Here is a 20,450-nt window from a genome sequence, read left to right as displayed (position 1 = left end):
TACTTCCTAGATGCAATGGGGGTATGGGTATTGGGTAAATACAACTATTCCAAATGGAAGAAATTGGCCAAAACAAAGGGGCTACAGACCCCATGCAAGTCTGAAATACAGCAGGGCAGTCAAATCTTAAAACTCAAAAATGATCTCCTTTGACTCCATGTCTCACATCCACGTCATGCTGATATAAGAGGTGGGTTCCCACTGTCTTGGACAGCTCTGCCCCTGAGGCTTGGCAGGGCACAGCCTCCCTCCTGGTTGCTTTCACGGACTGGCATTGTCTGCAGCTTTTCCAGGCACACGGTGCAAGCTGTGTCAGTGGATCTGCCATTCTGGGGTTCTGGAGGGTGGTGGCCCTTTTCTCACAGCTCCACTAGGCTCCTGTATGTGTGTGTATGAGTTTACATCATGCTGAAATGTCCACCTGCAATCTGTCAACACAGGCTTTATTCTAACCTTCTTCCTTTCCTCATTTGTAACCTCTTTCTTTGATAGTAAGACACCTGGATTTCATTCTCCGGAGTATAATTATTTGTTCAGTCCTATTCTAAAAGTTCTTTTTTTTCCTTTCCTGTTTGGAAATTGAATTTTTAACTAATTATGACTTTAAGACTCAACTCCACCCATTCTCACTATAGTAGTTTCAGAATTGCTAACCCATACTCGTTCGAGAAACTTACAGGTTTTTTCCTTTGGTTTTACAGTATACAATCAGAAAGCTCTTTTTCAAAGTTAGGTTAGTTCTTTTCTTCCCCACCCACCTCGGGGTGGTGTTGTTCAGCTGGGTTCATTGGTTTCTGTGTTTATATTCCATTTGGAGTATAGTACCCCTCACACACATGTGCCCTGATGAGTTGTGCCTGGGGCAGCCACAACAAAGTACCACACACTGCCTGGTTCAAACAACAGAAATTTATTTTCTGGAGACTGAGAGAGATCAGGGTGTCAGCAGAGGAAGTTTCTCCTGAGGCCTCTCTTCTTGGCTTGCAGAGGCAAGAACGTGGCCATCTTCTCCCTGTGTCTTACAGGGCCTTTCTTCCATGCATGTCTGTGCCCTCATCTCCTCTTGCTGTGAGGACACCAGGCATACTGGACGAGGATCCACCCTAAGGACCTCGTTTTAACTCAGTCACCTCTTTAAATTTCTGCCTCAAAGCACAGTCGCATTCCGAGGTCCAGGACATCAGCATAGGAATTTGGGAATAAACAGTTCAGCCCGTAACCCCATCATCCTGGTGGATTGTAATGATTTGTTTCGGGGGGATGTGAAATATGGCCATGATGTTAAGAGTCAGTGCCCAGTTTGCTTGACATAGATACCACCCTTTTGTTTCTTCCCAGCATCTCTGGCTTTGGTCCTCAGAGTCAAACGTCACGTCCTTAAAGCAGCACTATCTTGATGGATCTTCTGTTCTCTCTGCGACATTTTAAATTGTATGTCCAGCCATCAAATTCAAATGTCAACGATTATCAAAAATACCAAAAAACAGAAGCTCTTGTTTTCCTTTACAAACTCCGTTAAATGCCTACGTTACACACGTTCTCTTCTGCCAAGTGCCTGTGACGTTTGTCGCTGACCCACCCCATTCGCTCCATTTTCACATCTCCTTTCTTTGCAAAATTCAACTCCATCTGCACTAAACCTGTCTCACTGCTTCATTCCTTTTCTAGGTCCTGTTCATTGACAATTCAGGCTTCTGTCATCATTTCCTGACTCCCTTTACTTACTTGCTAATGTTCTCACACTGCAGGTAGACTCATTCAGCGGATCAAATGAGGTTAAAGACTCAAAGCTTTAACCTCATTCTCCCCTTTCTCAAGCCTTTCAGTAGCTTCCAGTTTCCTTTCTGGTCACATCACATTGTCGCTTCTATAATTTGTTCTCAGTTAACCAAGTCACCCACCTGTGTTCACCTCCTTCTGCTTCCCACCCTCACAGCCACAGTTTTGGACCAGCGTTTCTTCCCACAGTCTTAATGTTAAGGTCGCTAGCCCCTGGGCTGCCTTCTCCTGAACCGAGTCTGTTCAGATGCTCAGACCAGATCCCTGGCCATGCCACCATGGTAGAAATAGGCCTTGGCGTCAAAACTTATTTCCAGGGAGATTTTGCCAGTGCTTTGGACATCCCCCCTTTCCTTTTGCCTCGCCTCCTCTCCCATCGGTCATTTACCTCCGCATTTCCGCTGGTGCCATCTTTCTGTCTAGTGGCTCAGGTTGTCGCCCTTCGGGGCCTGTCTTTAATTGAGATAATTTCTCTTTATCTACTGTATAAAATGCCCTGTCCTATGTCATGCGCTCCGCAGTCTCTCACCTACATGACTGGAAGGAAGGAGGGGACCCAGACCTCACTCCCTCATCTCTGCGATGCTACACCTCTGACAGATGTGAACTTGAGGGTTTTGTTTTTGTTTTTGTTTTGAGATGGAGTCTGTCACCCAGGCTAGAGTGCAATGGCACGATCTCAGCTCACTGCAGCCTCCACCTCCAGGGTTCAAGCGATTCTCCTGCCTCAGCCTCCTGAGCAGCTGGGATTATAAGCATGTGCCACCATGCCCAGCTAATTTTTGCATTTTTAGTAGAGACGGGGTTTCACCATATTGGTCAGGCTGGTCTCGAACTCCTGACCTCGTGATCCACCCGCCTCAGCCTCCCAAAGTGTTTTGGGATTACAGGCGAGAGCCACCGCACCCGGCCCAAACTTGAGATTTGAAGTAATCAGTCCCTAGGGAAATTTCCCATACATCTTTAGCCAAAATTATTTTACTCATTTTTAAGCTTAATCCTCTTTTCTTTCATAGAGAACTTATATTACACATAAAGTAATTAAATTTCCTGACAGCTCTTTTTAGTTTTTAAATTAATGGCCCGTGTTGGCAGTCCATATTTTTGGAAAGGGACAAAGTAAACTTTTTAATAACGGTTGTAGTAACTGAAACCTTAAAATGTCAATTAACTTGATTTCCTTTAGGTCATAATTTTTAGTGCTTTTTGCTAACAAAAGAGGAGGTTATTTATTTGGCAATAAAGTTTTCTTCTCTTACATAAAATGTGCTCTGTGCAGAACTCGGCCTCTCGCTGGGTCCTGGCATAGACCCACCATCTGGATCTATCACGGGACCATTTAAAGGGAAAAACAGCCTTATGCTTTGCTTTTGGTGTTTTAAGAAGAATATGTAGCCTAACATGGGCCCATAAATGCCAGACTCCTCTCTGCAGCAGTTTGTGAGAGAGCCGTTGTAGTACCTGAGATAGTTTTCTCTGGGTGCCCTGGATGTAGCATCTTGATTTTTATAGTAGTTAATTGTCTTAAACTCAGAAACTAGAAGTCTGTGCTGTTTTCACAGCCTTTTTTCCTTTGAGGATTTAAAAAATTTGTTTTGCAACAAATGTAGGGGTGGGGAGAAAACCAAAATTTAACTTTTTTTTTTTTAACTGAGGAAGTAAAAAAAGGCAACATTCTTGTTAGCAAAGCCGTATAAAACAGCACAAATAAAATTGTTTATACTGTCAAGTCAGATAAAGCAGACATGAGAAGAATTATTAATATAAAGAATTCAAGATAGTACATGTTTTTTTAAGGTTCAACAAATAACACTTCCTCAAAGACATTGTAAGCAGCTCAGAGCCACATTACAGGTTGAGATATGTGGAGAATATTCCAGGTGACTCTTCGTCAGACCAAGGCAAGAGCACCCAGGTCTAGCGTGGAGGGCAGCGAGGAACAGGGGAGCGCGCACACCACGGAAGCTGGAAGTCAGACCCCGCAGTTCCCACGCAGTGAACGTTCTCCTCTGAAGCTATTGTGTGGTGTGGGACAAGGATGCGAGCATATGGAAACTTTCAAAGAGAGAGTAAGAATGTTTCTCGGCTGAGGAAAAGATCCAGTTTCCAAGGAAGACAAGAAAGAACTTCTAAGATACGCTTTTCTAAAAACTCCTTACAGTTCACATGCAAGAATTTACATTTTCAGCTCTCTGGCTGCTTCCTGTGAGGAAGAATGAAGATATGTTTTTAATAAGTGAGGAGCAGCGTTACCGCACAGTGATGTAACCAGTTGGCTATTAGACTGCATTACATTTCTTTTTTTTATCAAGTCACATCAGGAGGTGCTGTTTGGTGTGTGAGTCTCAGGGCGGACCTCCCTCCAGATGTACACAAAGCCCGAGTCAGGGAAGCCATTCAGAACGGCCTGCGTGGGGAGGGCAACTGTCACTTCACATTTCACTGAGTAAGGAAATTGCAGCTCTGGCTAGTGCAGGCGAGGAGAGACATCTGGTTTCCAGGGTGCCTGAAGAATTTCCTTGAGCTCCAATTAGAATCAGTGCGGTAGAATGAAATCCACTGCGTCTGGGTATTCCCACTTGTGAAACCCAACTGCAGCGCGCGCGCTCAGACGCCAGCGAGGGAGAGGCGCGCGCTGGGCCGGCGGAGCTACACACTGCCAGGCTGTGTGCCTGTCCCTGTCGCGTCCCGGTCTGTGTCTGAGTGTCTGTTTAGCTGGTCTCTGCTTTTGCTGCCAAGCGGGTGGCTCTAGCTGCTGTGGTGGGAGAGGTAGGATAGGGGTTCCGCACCTTTAGCCTCCAGCCGGCTCCCGTCACCATGCCCAACGGATTGAAGCCAGTGGACGCGCTGGACTCACTGTCCTCTGTCAGTTCAGCCTACTGCGGCGGCGGGCAGCCGGGCACCTGCAAATACTGGATCCTCGACCTAGGTACACAAGCTCGCTGCAGATGCTCGGGCTGGCACTGCTTTCTCTCTGCCTGCTTTCTTTCCAGCGGCTGCTCAGTGATTGACATGTCCTTTAAAACAAATGTTTTGTGCTTGGAACCTGAAACGTGTTCCGTGCTGACCACCTTGGGAGGGGGCTGTGTCTTGGAGATGGTTTGTGGGGGGACCACTGGGAATGTGAGGAGCAACTGGGAACAGAGCACTGCACCTCCATTGTGTGTTGTAAGACCTTTTTAATGTCTGGAGACTGCTTTTGGTTATCCCTTTTTCTTGTAAATGGCATGTAAACAGTGTAAAGTAATCTATGCTACAAATCGCCTTATGATTTTAGTTGGCTTTATGTCTGTTTCGGGTTTAATTTTGTTTGGAGTTTTTCAGACTAGAGAAAACGACATGTCCTAACATATTTAGACTCTGGCTCACCATGAGAACTACAGCCATATGATAAGATAATACGAAGTTAACTGGGGAGAGGGATGCTTCCAGCATTGCCATTGTATTCAAGGGAGTGTCTGTGCCACATTCTGGCTTTATATGCAGAACTGGGGGAAAGACATGAAGATGTGATTCCTGTAAAGGTTATTTGAGAGGTCGGTAAGCTTCACTTTGAGGAAAAAGGCAACAGGATACAAAAGAGGCAAGGTGAGGGGAGTCGAGTCTGCAGATGTCCATGAACGCTGCCCTGCTCCGGAGGCCAGCTTTGTGTCAGTAACCTTTGACAGCCATCTGTCCAGACCATACGGCCAAAAAAAGGAGTCTCTCACAGGGTGCCACCTGCGTGCCAGCAGGAATGCTCTCTACCAGAATTTGGGTCGTGGCCTGGGTCACTTTCAGTGTTTGCTTTGACTTTCTTGCCAGCCGTTATCCGTGTATGTGCTTCACAAGTGGGCGGCAAGATGCAGAGAGCCAAGGGGATCTGCTGAGACGTACGGGGCACTTCTAGTTTATTAAGAGCTCAGTGGAGAAGGGTCTTTGGGGATGGAGGGACCCCCCCAAAGACAGAGGGTGGGGTGTCGGATCAAAAGGGAGGCACAGAAAATATGTATTGGGCATCTGAAGGGGAAGTGGTGCTACTTTACCCATTTGTTCATGGAATATTAGGAGGTAAGTGTTGGCTGCGTGAATGTTGCATGTGTGGTTCTTAACATCATTTTCAGTAATACTCATTGTATTTTTGTTCACAGAACCTTTAAAAAGTCTTTGACCCTAGGTTCTTTTTGTCATCTTTATGTTAATTGTTTTACCACTCAGAGATGGTGACCTCCGTGTCTGCAGGTGCGCAAGCTGGGTAAGTCCTCGAGGACTCTGTGCACTAGGAATTCCTGCACTGGGTGGGTTAAAGTAGATGATGTGTCTGCTCTCCTAATTGAATGTAGTAATTTCTGTGCGGTGCAAAGAACAACTGGTCACATCAAAAGTCTGATTTGATGCCTCAGCCACTAGCTAGCTCTGAATCTTGACTAAATTACCTTCTTTCTCTGAACTTCTTTTTCTTTGTCTGCAAAGTGGGAGTAACAATAGAGCATGCCCCTCGGGATATTATAAACATCCCCAAAGTTTAGAACAAAATATTTTAATGAACAATTTTTCTAAAGAGTAATGGATAGTAAAGACATAGCATTCTTTCTGTAGAGGGAATTTTTGAATCTTAGCGCTATTTTAATTCCTTCAGAATTCTTCTCAAGGGACATTATTAAATTTGCTTTTTAAAATACTGGAGGATAATTGTGCTGTAACATTTTTTGTTTCTCTCTATATATATTTGTTGGTAATTCTTAAACTATTAGGAAGTCTAGGTGATGTTCTTCAAGCTGTCACCTCAGAATTTTTTAAGCTAGCAAAAATTCCTAAGAAAAATTGACGACCTGTGGGATTTCCTGAACAAAAAATGATCACTTCAAAATAAAGGATAGATAAGAGAAAGTGAAATTCAGGCATATACATGTGTGTGTGTAGAAAGTGCCTGCCCATCCTTTTCTAACCCTTAGAGTAATTTCAAGACAATTTCCTGAATGCTGTTATATCAGAGTGATGTTTTAATATTCTGATTTTACCTATTAAATTGATTATGAGGAAATATATATGCATCACATTTTAAAAGGAAGAATGATTCTGGGTAGCAGCCAAGAAATAAATTCCAGAGTAACTTTACAGTGCCCATGAAATCACTGAGTGTGATTACAAAGCCTCTTCCACCTGCAAGCAGTCTGGGGCTTCATGTGTTAGAGTACTTTGGGAAAAGGCAGTTTTCCTACTTCCTGACATTCAGTGGGGCATTCCCCTGCCCAAATGTGAACCAGTCTTGCTTGGAGTAATCTGCACAGAAGCCTGTTTTATTTGCTGACATTGCCATCGTCAATAACTTACACAGACATGAGCCAGGAGACTTTCACTGCTAAGTGATTGTGAAGAAAATCAGAGAAGGTAAGGTCAAGAAGAACTGTAAATCTTCTTTTATGACGTTTCCAATGAGAGAGCCCAGTTCTGCGGATAAGAGAGTGGAACTTTTGGGTTGGTTCTCATTCTGAAATCAGTATGCCCTTTTATAGGACAGATGGAATCTATTCCAGTGCTATACGTATTCCCCTGACTCAAGCTCAGGGAAAACACAATCTGGTGACTCTCCTTAACACTGAACAGACTCTTATACAAAGTGAACTGTGTGCTTTAGAATTCTTGAATTCTCTTGAAGTCTTTTTTTCTTCTGTTTTGGTTGGGAATATGGATTCTCACCACTGCAATTTTTGTTTTTATAAATTAAAGGGAAACATTCCAAAGACTAAATATAGTATAAAGAAATTTCTTTGCTGAAGAAATACATAATATGAATCTATTCTGAAAGTATCCAAGTAGATGAACAGTCCTGCGTCACATTAAAGCTGTCAGTACATGGAATATTCAGTTTCACGTGAATAATCAAAAACCACAGAAGTACTTGTCACAATGTTGGATTGTTTCAACTGTGAAGACTGATTGTTTCATACAAGTTGCTGTGCAAACTAAATTCTATCTCAAATTGTTTTTTTGCCCTTTAAATATCTTTAAGTGAGTGGTTTGAGACAGGATGTGCATTATAGGATAGTGGGAATGGTATGTTACTGTAGAAGCCAGTGTGTCCTACCTGTGTGATCTTAAAAGTTCTTGATAATCTCGCTGAGCTGCAGTTTCCTCATCTGTTTAAAACAAACAAACAAACAAAAAGATAGAGAATGTTTGCTATTATGGTTATTATGCTCTCCAAAATCTACATTAAAGGCTCTTTTTATTTCATCTTAAGCAAACTGCATTTTTAAAATAATTTTGTTCCCTCGCTTCCATGTTAAAAAAAGAAAAAGTGTTACACATTGAATTTGATTTGTATATATTTTTAGCTAAGAAGCAAAGAAACTTGAAGTTATTTGGTATTATAGCCTTTTTTTAGAGTGAATATAAAATCTTGAAATATTAGAATGTTTTTGAAGTTAATATTAAAATTAGACTGAAACCTCTCCCAAAAGTGCCCAAGAAGCCAAAGGTCCCAGGTTAGGAGCCTTCGGGCAAAGTGGCTTTTCCTAGTTTGGGAATTCTTTTCTTGTTTCTAGACAAGGAGCAGGCACCCTTCTCATTTAACTGTAATCTCTCTTTGGTATGTGCTCTTTCTAAGTATATCTCTTCAGCTAGATTTCGGGGGAACACAAATTTATAGCTTTTCATTCTGAAGAATTTCCTCCAGGTGCTCAGAGTTGGCCTCAGGGGCACGTGAGCAAGTCCATAAGCAGAAGGAGTCGGCCTGGGAGCTGGGTAACAAGCCATGTAATTCATCCATGGAGGCTTCCTCATTTCCCCTTCCTGTCTCCAAGGAGTAGCAGTGGGGGCTGGGCAGCCATAAAGATGCTCCTATTGAGTTTTTGCAATTCACATATAAAACCATACAAATGTGAGCAAACCACATACCCCACCCCCCACCCCGCCCAATATCTAGTTTTTCTGAAAGTATATGTGCTAAGTGGAAAACTCCCAGACACAGCGAGCAGCAGAAGGGGACATAGCACCCTTAGGCAGCCACGAATCATGTTGGACACATCTTCTAGTCTGTTTATGTGTAAAATGAGGCTTCTTTTGTTGATACTTTTAATATTTGACTATAAGAAACCATCTCAATCATATCCATTGTCCAGTTTCTCAGATGCACAGTTGAAAAACCTTTCTATTGTTACTTCTTGTTAAAATCAACAATTCCTATTGTGGTGAAATGGACCTGTACCTATCAGCCTGAGAAGACTAGAGTTACTCTTCTGTCAAGGATACAGCCTTTGAAAAACTTCTGAGACAAAATATATTAGCCCTAAGGCAACTTCCCCTTCCTCTTTTATCCTTGAAAGCTGATGGATTATTTTAAGAAGTGGCCCAGAGGCACAGAAGCCGGCCTGCAGTTGAATAAGGAACTCTTCATTAAAAAAAAGGGGATGTGCTTATTATGACGTAGGAACTGAACATGGAATGTTTTTCCCTTTGTCTCTCTCCAGCTAAAAAGAAAGACAGCACAGTGCCCACCCCAGGCACTCTGAGCCCCGGCCCCATGCAGGGGCGGTCTGCTTATTTCCCACTGCCACCTCCGGTCCGTGGCCGTACCTTTCATCCACCACGGGCACTGCTTCAGCCAAGGACAAGATCCATGCTGTTAATTGGTGTTCTTAGCAGAGGCGTTCCTTTCATTCCCTTTGTCTCCATCTCGGAGCCTGCTTTGTTTCTGCCTGGAATAACTCCAGCCCTCCCTCCCTCCCTCGCTCCCTTCCTCTGGGCTCACTGTGATTACTCCCAGGCTTGACAGGCAGGGAAGAGTTCCTCACAGGAAGACTTAGGACAGGAAGGTGCGGGAGATTCTTAGAAAGCCGCCTTCTCCCGAGGCACTGGCAGCATGGGAGAGACAGCATTCGAACCCCGTGTGGGATACCTGGAGAACGCCAAAAGCAGTCGCTCCGACCCTCTTTTCTTTTTGTCTTTGGCCTTTATTGTTGCGGTGGTTTTAGTGTGTGATACCCCAAAAAAGTGGGGGACAGCCCTCAAGAAATGACAAAATGGTGATATGAAAAACAAAATGCAGTGCCATTCAGTGCATGTGGGTGGGCAGGGGGAAGAGAGGGAGGCAAGATGTCATAAAATCAAATTAGTTCAGGTCTTGGCGTTGCATCCCTTAATGCTTTGTGTGCTTGGGAGTAGACAGTACTTGCGGGGTGCATGCACATGGGGATGTTCTACCGTCTCCAGTCTGTGCTACTTTGCTTATTAGCTTTAGTTGAGCAGCATTTTGCTTTTGATGGGGGAGTTACTCAAATATAAAAGGAATTCCTAATTGGTTACAGCTTTCGTTTCTTTGTTTTTGAATTAAACAACCAGGGACTGTATAATATAATGTACATATATTGCGTAATATAATGCTTTGTGGTTTATTGGGGAGAAATAATCTTCTGGTTCCTCATTCTGCATAGCTGTAGCTCTTTCTAAGCTCATATTCCATCCCTTGAAACTCTGAAACTTTAGCTAACCTTCGCTGTAGACAGTGTAAAGTGGCCGGGAGTGGTGGCTCACGCCTGTAATCCCAATACTTTGGGAGGCCAAGGCGGGCAGATCACTTGAGATCAGGAGTTCAAGACCAGACTGGCCAACATGGTGAAAACCTGTCTCTACTAAAAATGCAAAAATATTAGCCAGGTGTGGTGGCGGGCACCTATAATTCCAGCCTCTCGGGAGGCTAAGGCAGGGGAATCACTCGAACCTGGGAGGCAGAGGTCCCAGTGAGCCAAGATCGAGTCACTGCACTCCAGCCTGGGTGACACAGTGAGACTGTCTCATAAATAAATAAATGGAGATAGTACTTGGCAGGCTCATTGCAGAATACTCCAAAACCACGTTTTTTTCCCTTAATGCTGCATTAAAATGGGTATGTTGTCGTGTGGCTCTGTGAAAACATGTATAAGTTAGCAGGGTTTATAGTACATTTTCTTGAATGTAGGTAAAAAATGTTTCCATGCTAGCATTCTGAATCTGGTATACATTTTTTAAAATAATAACAAATGTATACATGAATGAAGAGAAATCATTCACCTCCTGAAATAAATCATGTAGTTTAAAACACTAATTGCACAATTTTTAAAACCATTTTGCCTGGGAGAGTCTTTCTGTGCCACCTGCTTCATTTAAAGACATGTTTCAACTTTTAAAAAAATCTGCATATAGCACCCTGCCCCCAACATCTTTGGTGTCCTCTTTAACAAAGCAGCCAAAGTGATTTCATTTTTTTCAACAAATAATAGGAAGATATTAACCAAAAATAAATATTCATTATGAAGAATACACTTCCATACGCCTTCTTCACATAAGATTAGATCTTTCATTTCTAACATTCCATGTTTAATGTCAAGAACTATTATGCCCATGGGTTCAACATTCATGTCTCTTAGCTGAGTTAGCGCCTCTGGAAGGCAGACTCAGATGGACAGAAGGGTGTGTGAGCATCGTGGAACTGCTCGTTTCCCCCAAAATTAACTTTGTTTCCTTACATGATGGTTGTCTATTCAAGACAATAGTAAGTACTGTATATCCTTGGGAATAACTTCCCATATAAAGAAATTAAGAATCAAGCACCCATTATTTTATAACAGGGAGAACTTCATTATCCCTCAGTCAGCAGTACACAAAATAATAGTCTCATACCCATGCTGAATTTGTTTGTTTAATAATCTTTCTTTGTATAAGTTATATGAATCTTGGGTAATTTTGTGAAAAGAACAGCTATTTGACTTTTTGGGAACACAGAGGATCAGAAACATCTGAAAACGCCGAACAACTAGAGGAGCATTCAGAAGTTCTTGCTTTCTGAGCGTTTAAACAGACCAGAGCCCAGAGTGCCGCAGCAGGCTGTTGCTCCTTGCCTGCCTGGCGGGGCCTGGGGGAATATGGGGTCACATGCTGCATCCTCGCCCTCAGAGCCTCCATCAGAGCGAGGGTTGTCTCGCAGCAGGCCGAGACATGGCCTTATGCCTGTTGTTCTGTCATGCAGGAGAGGTGCAGGGAACCGGATCTCCCCTGACCTCTGCTGTCAGGCTGAAAAGAGGGCCCTGGAACAGTGCCACATTGGGGCTTGATGCGGGCAGTGGGGCTGCTCCCTGGCTGGAGAACTTTCCCCACAAGGACTGACGTGACATCACCTTTCCACCGTCTGCTACCCCCAGCCAGTGCTAAAGAGCCATGTGGATTGTGCATTAGGAGGGGAGCGGAAAGTGCTGGGCATGGATGTCTTCAGCTGGCAGGATGTGTGTGTGTCTTTCTGGTTTCATTTATGTGGAATTTGTTTTTAAGTGTCTCTCTTTCACCCAGCGAGGCTATCTGCTTTTGTCCTTGTGTAAAAGTCAGGAATGAGTCCAAGTCCCCTCCCAGTAATCACTGGTACGATAGTTCCTTAGGGATTTTTTTCCTTTTGTTATAGCTTATTTTGGTTACAGAAAAAGCATACTGTGCATCTTCCCAAAAAATATATTTTAGGGGCTGGCTCGCTTAGAAAGCAGTGAAAATGGCCCTATCATTTCAAGACAGCAATATGGCCTAGACATTCCCCTCAGTCAAGTCAGTATTTGTCCAGAGTAGAGAAAGATCGCATTAAAAAGTAAGCCTCGGCCTACAGAGTTGGGTTAAAAAAGAAGAAAACTGTTTTACAACCTAGTGATTTTTTATGACATTGTGGTTTTTAACAATGTGTGGCCATCTGCCAGGTGAGCCATCAACCCGGGTCCGCCTGGTTCACCCCATCTCACCTCAGGAAGGAAATGGGAGATGAGGCAGGCAGAACAGACTGCTTCCGCAGCCGGCGGGATGAGGACGCCCTCTCGGCCCCATCTCTGCTGGGAGGCAGTGCAGTGGGAAGCCGAGAAAGTCCCAGGGAGGCGGCTTCCGTTGGCACTGGCATGTTCTATTTGGTGAGATCAGCGCGGCCAGCCTCTCTCTCTAGGACTTCTCACTCTGGGTGGTGATAAGGCCATTTTCTTTCAAGACATGACTCACTAAGACTAGCCCAACAGCCACCACTTGATTCCTACGTCAGCCTCTTGTTGTTCGGCTGCTGGTCACAAGGCAGAACAGCTATAGGCTCATCTTTTCCAGGCAGCCAGCAGCCTAGTGATCAACTGCCCACCAGTTGCAGACCATGTGTTTCTAAAGCATTCCTGAGCTCAGGCCAGCCAGGTCCTGCTCCGTTCAGGACACGTATAATTCAAGTCTCCAGCCTTGTTTTAATTCCTTACGTTGATCCACACTGGCACCTTTTTACTGTTATCCACTGTCAGTAATTAAACTCTTTCTTCATTTATTTTATTTCTGAGGTGTTTTACTCTTTCACTTTGGCAATATGTGAGATCCTGTGCGTCTGATTAACCAAGCAAAGGATCTTACCGTCTGTTTTCATTTACATTTAATTTCTTCACGTTTCTTTATTGGCAATTTCAGTGGTGAAAATAAAAAGAAGGACCTTTAGAATGAAATGGTTTCCTGACCAGAAATGCTGATAGATTAGCATTCCCCTTCCAAGAATCAGCTTGAGAGGAAAAATGATGCTCAAAGTCTTGCATTTGTCTACATAGCTGCATTTTCCAATGCTTATGTAATGTTTTCAGTGTTTTCAGAAACGACACTGAGAATAAGAGTGAAAGAGCCAGTGTGTACGTGCGACTTCCGTTGGCTTGTTCTGTTTGGTGAGATCGACATGACCGGCCTCGTATCTCTGGGACTTCTCACTCTGAGTAGTGATGAAGCTATTCTCTTTTCATGACATGACTCAGGAAGACTAGCCCAAAATGGGGAGACCGCTGTGTGTTCTCGTTTTCAGAACTGACAAAGAAGAGCAGTTGTTTTTCACTGGGCTGGTTTTAATTGATGCCAGGGATTACGTTGTGTTCTGGCATTCAGGGTCACCTGGAGGTGTCTGCTGGTGAAAGCTCCCCACTGAATTTGTGGGAGAAGGCTGCTCAGAGAACGGTGGAAGTGTTGGTCATTTATGTGCATTTTCTCAGGCAGCAAAGACCATGTGTTCTTCATTACAGCGTGAGCCGTGGCAGTGCTGTGTTGGGCCTCTGGTTGAATCTTGGGATCATTTAAGAAAAAAAAAAGCTGGGGAATTTAACTTTCTCCTTCGTGTTTTCTGTGTTCGATTCATATTTGAAAGCAAAGACAGAGTTCATATTTTTGCATTTAGGACCCACTGTGCAGTATGTAGAATTTGCTTTTAATAGTCTTTTGTCACATTTTCAGTCATTACCATCCCCCAAACTCACGCTCTCTGCCTCTCTGGCTCTTGTAAAGATTTCCCATGCTGACATGACAGCATAACAAACAGTTGCAGCCCAGAATAAAGCCCTGAAACCCAGGTATGTGCAGAGAAGCAGAGAACCCCTGGGGACGCAGTGTCCATTCTAAATCTGGTGTTTCAACGCCTGATGAATCTTTCTTTTCCAGAGGAACAAATTAAGACTCACTAGTACTCACAGACACACGATACACGAAACACATGTAAGAGCACGGTATCTGGAATGAACACATAGAAGTCAGCCAAGAAACCTTTCCAGATACTTAACTCACAAATAGAATATAGATTTACATTTGGAGAAATATTTTTAAAATACTTGTATATTGTGAACCACCAAAAGAGTAGCAGTATCACTGGGCAAGTCAGTTGCTTAAGATTTCTCAAGTAATACTCCAGCTTTGTCTCATCATCATCATTTTAAATTAATATGCATTGCCCAGGGGATGGTTATAATCACCATGTAAGATAAAGAGAAGATGCAGTCCCTGGAAGTTGCATCCAGAGGAATAACTTACAGATTAACTCAGTTTTTATGTGATCTGCAAGAGAATTTCTAGTGCACTGTGGTCTTTTCTTTATTAAAAAAAAAAAAAAAAAAAAAAAAATGCTACCTTGATTCCAAAAGCATGGAATTAAAATCCAGTTGGAAAGTGTAGAGATGACAATCATTTACTCAGAAATTTTGCTCTAGAACGTTTGAACCAACACAGTCAACAGTCATTAAGCTAAGAATTTGGTTATTCTTTCTAAGTAATTTATAGATCTGATTTTCAAATTTGCCTTACAACCTCCCTTGTATGGTAGAAGAACTTCCTGAATAAAAATGTGATTTACTGCATCAAATTCTTGACAAGACAGAAGTTTGATTAATTGCTATAGGTCAGTTATACCTGATTACACCCTGACTGCCCTCTCTTCAAATAGTCTGATGGAGTTATTTGCAGACATTAGAAGCAGTTGCTGCAAAGTGTCTTTGAATTAGCTTTCATCAGCACATAGCAGTAACTGCTAAGTGAACATTTCTTTAAGTCCTCACAACTAGAATTTTAAACTAGCCCTTTGCTTCAAGAACTTGCCTCTGAGTTGTGCTTTATCCTGGTTAGAGGTTTTATAAAGACATCATTTCATTGTTCATTTGACAGATATTTTTGAACACCTACAATGGACAGTAAGATGGGAATATCTGTCTTTAACATAAACTAGCTAAAATCCTTTGGGGGAGACAGCGTGGAGAATGTGAAATGCAAGACAGATGTTCGCCGGAACTCTCCCGCTGTTGAGCAGGGCATCGTGCAGTGGCTCTGTCTGATCAGAAACACCCTGGTTGTCATCAGCGGCCCCACATGTGTGCATGTTTGGCTGATGTTATTTGCCATGAGGGCTGCCAGTCATAGCAGAGGCATGGTGACCTTGTGGGGCCTGTGACCCTGGCTGTCCAAGGAGGCCCGGCCTTCACAGCCCCAGCTCTTCTTCCCACTCTGGGCCTGGGGTGCTTGTCCTTAGATTCGTCATCTCACCACTCTGCTTCGTCCTGCTTTCTTCCTCAGCCTTTTGCAGCTTTTTTCCTACACATCAATGTGAGTATTGCCTCATATTGTGTTAGTCTATAAGTTTACAAAGACCTTTTTCATACCTTTCCCCTCAGCAGCCTGGTAAGGCTAGAGGAATCACTGTCATTTTACACATCAGGAAACAAGCAAAACGGGGGTCATTAACTCATAAGAACCCACACCCGGCAGGTGGCAGGGGTGTTAGTGGAACCCCGGCCCCCTGGCCTTGAGTGTCCACTCATCTGCAAAGACCATACCAATCAAATACCTATTGAAACCTCCATGTGCCAGGCAGACTGTAAACTCCAGATAAACAGCACACGCAAAAGCAGCAAAAGCCACTTCTGGTGCTTACATGCTGGTGAGACTGAGAAACAGAAGACATGCAGAGATTTGGGTGAAACCTTTTCACAGGCTGGAGTTTTCAGTTCAGCTTACTACTCTACTCAGCAATGCAGTTGTTACTCTGGAACACTCAGAAGTCTTTAAGACTTTTTTTACCATTGTGAAAATAAAGGGAGGGTTAAAGTGAAACATGATCCTCCTTGGTCTGCGACCAGCAGGATATGGTCCTTTTCCCTCCTTTTTAAAAAAAAAATTAAGGCTTTTATTAATCACAGATGTCCCAAATTTACAGACTGGGCCCAGAAAGCAGCCTCTCTCCTCCCGGCAGTCCCCGCGTTTTGTGTGTTCACATGGTGAAACTCTCCCCTGCGTGGGGCTGAATGTCAGAACTTCTGCTTTCCCTTCTTTCTTTACCTCTTTTTCTTTTTTTATTTAAAAAGAAATCTAGCATGGACTTTTTTTGAACTCCTATTTCAGCAAGGAAGCCATCTACATAAGGATTTTTTCCCTCCTCAAAATAAGAAGGGATGAACTTGAGTTGACTTTCTCTTCTTGGTGCTTCAAGCACATGACAGATGGCTTTCTCATGTGCACAGCTGAACATCTTTTTAAGTGACTGCGATGTGCTGATAGTATCTTCTTGTGCTCAAGTTTACTTTGTTCTATTTTAAAAATAGAAGTAGAAGTAATTCATCTAGATTGCTTCATTCATCCTTCATATTAAAAGTGATTTTTAGTAAATCCTACACACCACGTTAGGCCTGCAGTTACAAATCTAATTGCGATGAAACCTAATTCTTGTTTTCTGGGTACTCACAGTTGATGTAAATACGGTGTGGTGAGTGCTGTGCTATCATGGAGTCCTTTATGCCTCAGCCATCCTACATTTATAAACAGCACTTAACAGTGTATAAAGCTTGTTTGTTCCCTTTATTTCATTGAATCCTGTTACAACCCTGTGAGATGTGGAAACTCACATGCCAGAATGTTTGCTGTGGAGTGGGAGTGCCAGGTTCACTCAGGCCCTTTGATGAATCCAGCTTTCTTTCTGACATCCCCTATGGATCATCCGTCTGGGCCTTGGATCAGTGGGTTTCCCCAGGCTGAAAAGGGGGAAGCACATTCCCAAACCAGACCTAGTGGGAACTGAAGGCCTTCTTGTTGATAAGAAAGCTCGCGATGGGGTGAAAAAGCAGGACTGAGAGTTGACTTTTTTTCTTCCAAGATGGTGTGTTGAGGGAAAGGCAAGAGATGAATAACTATTTCTTTGCATAATAGATGGGTCTTTTTTTTTTTTTTTTTTTGAGACAGGGTCTCACTCTGTCACCCAGGCTGGAGTGCAGTGGTATGATCCTGGCTCACTGCAGCCTCTGCCTCCTGGGTTCAAGTGATTCTCCTGCCTCAGCTTCCTGAGTAGCTGGGACTACAGGCATTCGCCACCATCCCAACTAATTTTTGTAATTTTAGTAGAAACGGGGTTTCATCATGTTGGCCAGGCTGGTCTCGAACTCCTGACCTCAAGTGATCCACCTGCATCGGCCTCCCAAAGTGCTGGGATTACAGGCATGAGCCACCACGCCCAGCCCAGATTGATCTTTCATGGTATTTCTCAGGTCAGTTCTGTCCTAAGCCCCCGCCCCCACACTGCTTTACATGACAGGCAGTGTTCACATGCACTTAGTCTGGACTCTGCCTTCTGAAAAAGCAAAGCAGTAGCACAAGTGAGAGATGAGTTGCTGGAACGGTTGCCTTATTTGCTTTGAATTATCATCTTTGAATAAATAATTCACAAACTCATGAACTTGACAAAAATTAGTTGTTACTTATGTTCACTTCAAAACTGATCAGGATATACCAGTAACTCAGGACATCACCATTCATAGTGGTTGACTTATCAGTCAGTATGCATAGGCTGAGAAATAATACCTTGCAGCTGGTTTGTTGGCTCACCTGATTGTCATTTATTCAGCGTATACTCATTAAGCTCCAGGTGTATGCCAGGCTGCCTGCTGGCACCTGGGTATGTAGTTGGAAACAACCAGACATGGTGTCCTGGAATCTAAGATCATGGTTGGCTTCCTGCCTTCACAGTCGCCCAGCTAGGAAAATGTGATCATGAACCGATTACACGGGGCTCTGACCACAGGGCTCTCCTCCTGAGGGCTGCTCTTGTTATGGGTTTGAGCCATCCACAGTCAAATCCTGAGCTAGAAAGTAAGGACACAGTGCAAAAAGGATAGGAGCATGCCTGCACGGTGTGGGCGTCTGGGCAGGGGGCCTCATGCTCCTGTGTTCACAGCCATCAGGACCTCTTCTGGGGAAAGGCGACTGTGTGCACAAAAGTAATTTAAGATCTTCCCACGGAGACTTCGGAATTCTAGAGCTCTGTGTTGATGGTGTGATATGTCCTTATACTGTGCCCAGTAACTTTGGAGACCTTAATTCTACTCAAGATACCATTAGGACATGGGATTTAATTCAAAATTTGCAACAGAATAGCTGATTTACTGGGCAAAGTGTATATTCTTCAGATAGCTAAAAATAATAGATACTTTATTTCATTCTGTTAATGATGGTATTAAGTTTAAAGACTTTTAAAGCTTTTTTAACTCCTAATGTGAACATTGTATCACAACCCAGCAAAGAGCATAGATGTGCACTGTTACATTCCATTGATTTAGGCCAAAGGAGTTCCTATGGTGAAAAGGAAAAAAAAGAGAGTCGTCCCCCCCACCGCCAGGAGAGTCAAATAGCTTGAAGAATTGAGCATTCTTGTTAAAAACAAAGAAAAAGAGAAGGGGTCATAATTGTCCCTCTACATTTGCACACTTCTGAAACAAAATTTTTCTCAAGGTAAGATTTTTTTTAAATTCCACACAATTTTTCTTATAGTTTATGACCGCTTTTAGCATTTTTCTAAGTCATAAATATTCTAGTGAAATGAAAGAATGTCACTTCCGTCATTTGGTAAGTAGGAACTCGGGAGAAGAACTGCTGCTTCTCGTCAATGGCAGCGTCACACAGTCCTTTGCATTTCATCTGTGGCACCAGTGAGCTCCCACCTTGGGCAGCCCTGACCCCTCCTGGTTCTAGGAGGGACCATTTAGGCCACAGCCACATTTTTAATGCTTAACCTGCCAGGTAAGCAGGAAATCTCTTTCGAACCAGCTTCCCAAAGTGCACAGAACCAAATGCCTTGCAGCTGAGCCCACAGAGAGAAGCTGGGGAATGACGTATTTAATTTCCTTTTCTTTTTGAACCATTTTTACAACCAGCTCCTTTCCCAGGCAAGGCTAAGTGCCCTGGGAATCATCCTTGTAACGCCAGCTGGGTGCCACAAAGCATTATTAATTGACTGTGGTTCCTTCTCTCATGCGTGCAGGGGCCGCTGGATCTGTTGAACAGTAGGGAAGTCTGTGTGCTTCAGGGCTGCCCTGCGTCCCTGCCTGCCCTGCACGCTCTTTTCCGAGAGCGCACCTGCTTCTCTGTAGCCCTGCAAGTCTGGGTGGACAGAGGGACCAGGTCAGAATACTTCGTAGGTGTCACTTAGGCTTCATGCCACTCCTATATAGGCCAACTCCCACCAAATTCTAACTTACAGACCCAAAAATGTCTGAGGTTGATTTATTGACTGAGGTCCTACTAGTTGTGATGGATAAGTGTTCTGTTTATGAATGTTAAGACTTGCACTTGATTTCATTTTACTAAAATAAGTGGGCCTGGGTCTTTTTTTTTTTTCCTTTTCTTTTCTTGGCCTCCATCAGTTTATCCAAGGCACAGCGGAGCTCCTTGGTGACACCTCGCCACATCTCAGGCATCCAGGGTGTCTCCCGACCTCCCCACGGGCCACACTCAAAGTTCCTTGTCTTGTGCAGTTGTGAATCTATGTCAAAGAAAAGACTGTCCTTAAAATATGAGCTGTGGATCAGCTTGCTGTTTCTTTAGGCTGTTGATTTCTGGTGTTTCCATGTAATACTTGTGTGCCTACTGTGTGCCAGGCACTGTGGAGAGCCCTGGAAGTACCTCAGGTCCCAGACAGACAAGGCCCCTGCCTTTCTGGAGCTTATATTCATTCTCCTGACCCAGTGCCTGGGTTACCTGTGCCCACCTCCCTCAAAGGCCAGCTTCAGTGCCATCTCCTTCAGGGATCCTTCCATGCTTCCTCCTCCTGTTGCCCCTTCTTCTCAACCCTAACAAGGTTTGTACCTCGCCTATAGTACAGGATAATTTTGTGATCCAAAAACCACTGTGTAGTGAGTCACATGGGTGAAGAAACTGGGTGTCCCTTATCTCTCTGTCCAGTGGGAAATCCGGGGCTTGTCTCTAAGTCACAGCACAGTAAGTGACTCTGAAGTCTGCCACCTGCTGTGGGCAGTGCAGGGTTCTGCTAGCAGTTGGTGCTTTGTACCTCGCCTATAGTACAGGATAATTTTGTGATCCAAAAACCACTGTGTAGTGAGTCACATGGGTGAAGAAACTGGGTGTCCCTTATCTCT

At 43.7% G+C, this 20,450-nt stretch overlaps 1 protein-coding gene across 1 annotated transcript in view; it reads left to right on the top strand.

The window, feature by feature from the left end:
- The window catches only part of TRIO (trio Rho guanine nucleotide exchange factor), a 237,590-nt gene that overhangs the window by 164,902 nt on the left and 52,238 nt on the right, over window positions 1-20,450 (top strand). Inside the window, exons 33-35 of the mRNA XM_011951774.1 lie at window positions 12,091-12,112; window positions 12,959-12,974; window positions 13,717-13,737. Of these exons, the coding sequence (XP_011807164.1) occupies window positions 12,091-12,112; window positions 12,959-12,974; window positions 13,717-13,737 (59 nt within the window). The remainder of the gene's footprint in view (window positions 1-12,090; window positions 12,113-12,958; window positions 12,975-13,716; window positions 13,738-20,450) is intronic.

This window comes from Colobus angolensis, unplaced genomic scaffold, assembly GCF_000951035.1.
Source record: "Colobus angolensis palliatus isolate OR3802 unplaced genomic scaffold, Cang.pa_1.0 Scaffold327, whole genome shotgun sequence".
NCBI lineage: Eukaryota > Metazoa > Chordata > Mammalia > Primates > Cercopithecidae > Colobus > Colobus angolensis.
Note: the sequence above shows the minus strand (reverse complement) of the source record. Positions and strands in the feature narration are given on the sequence as shown.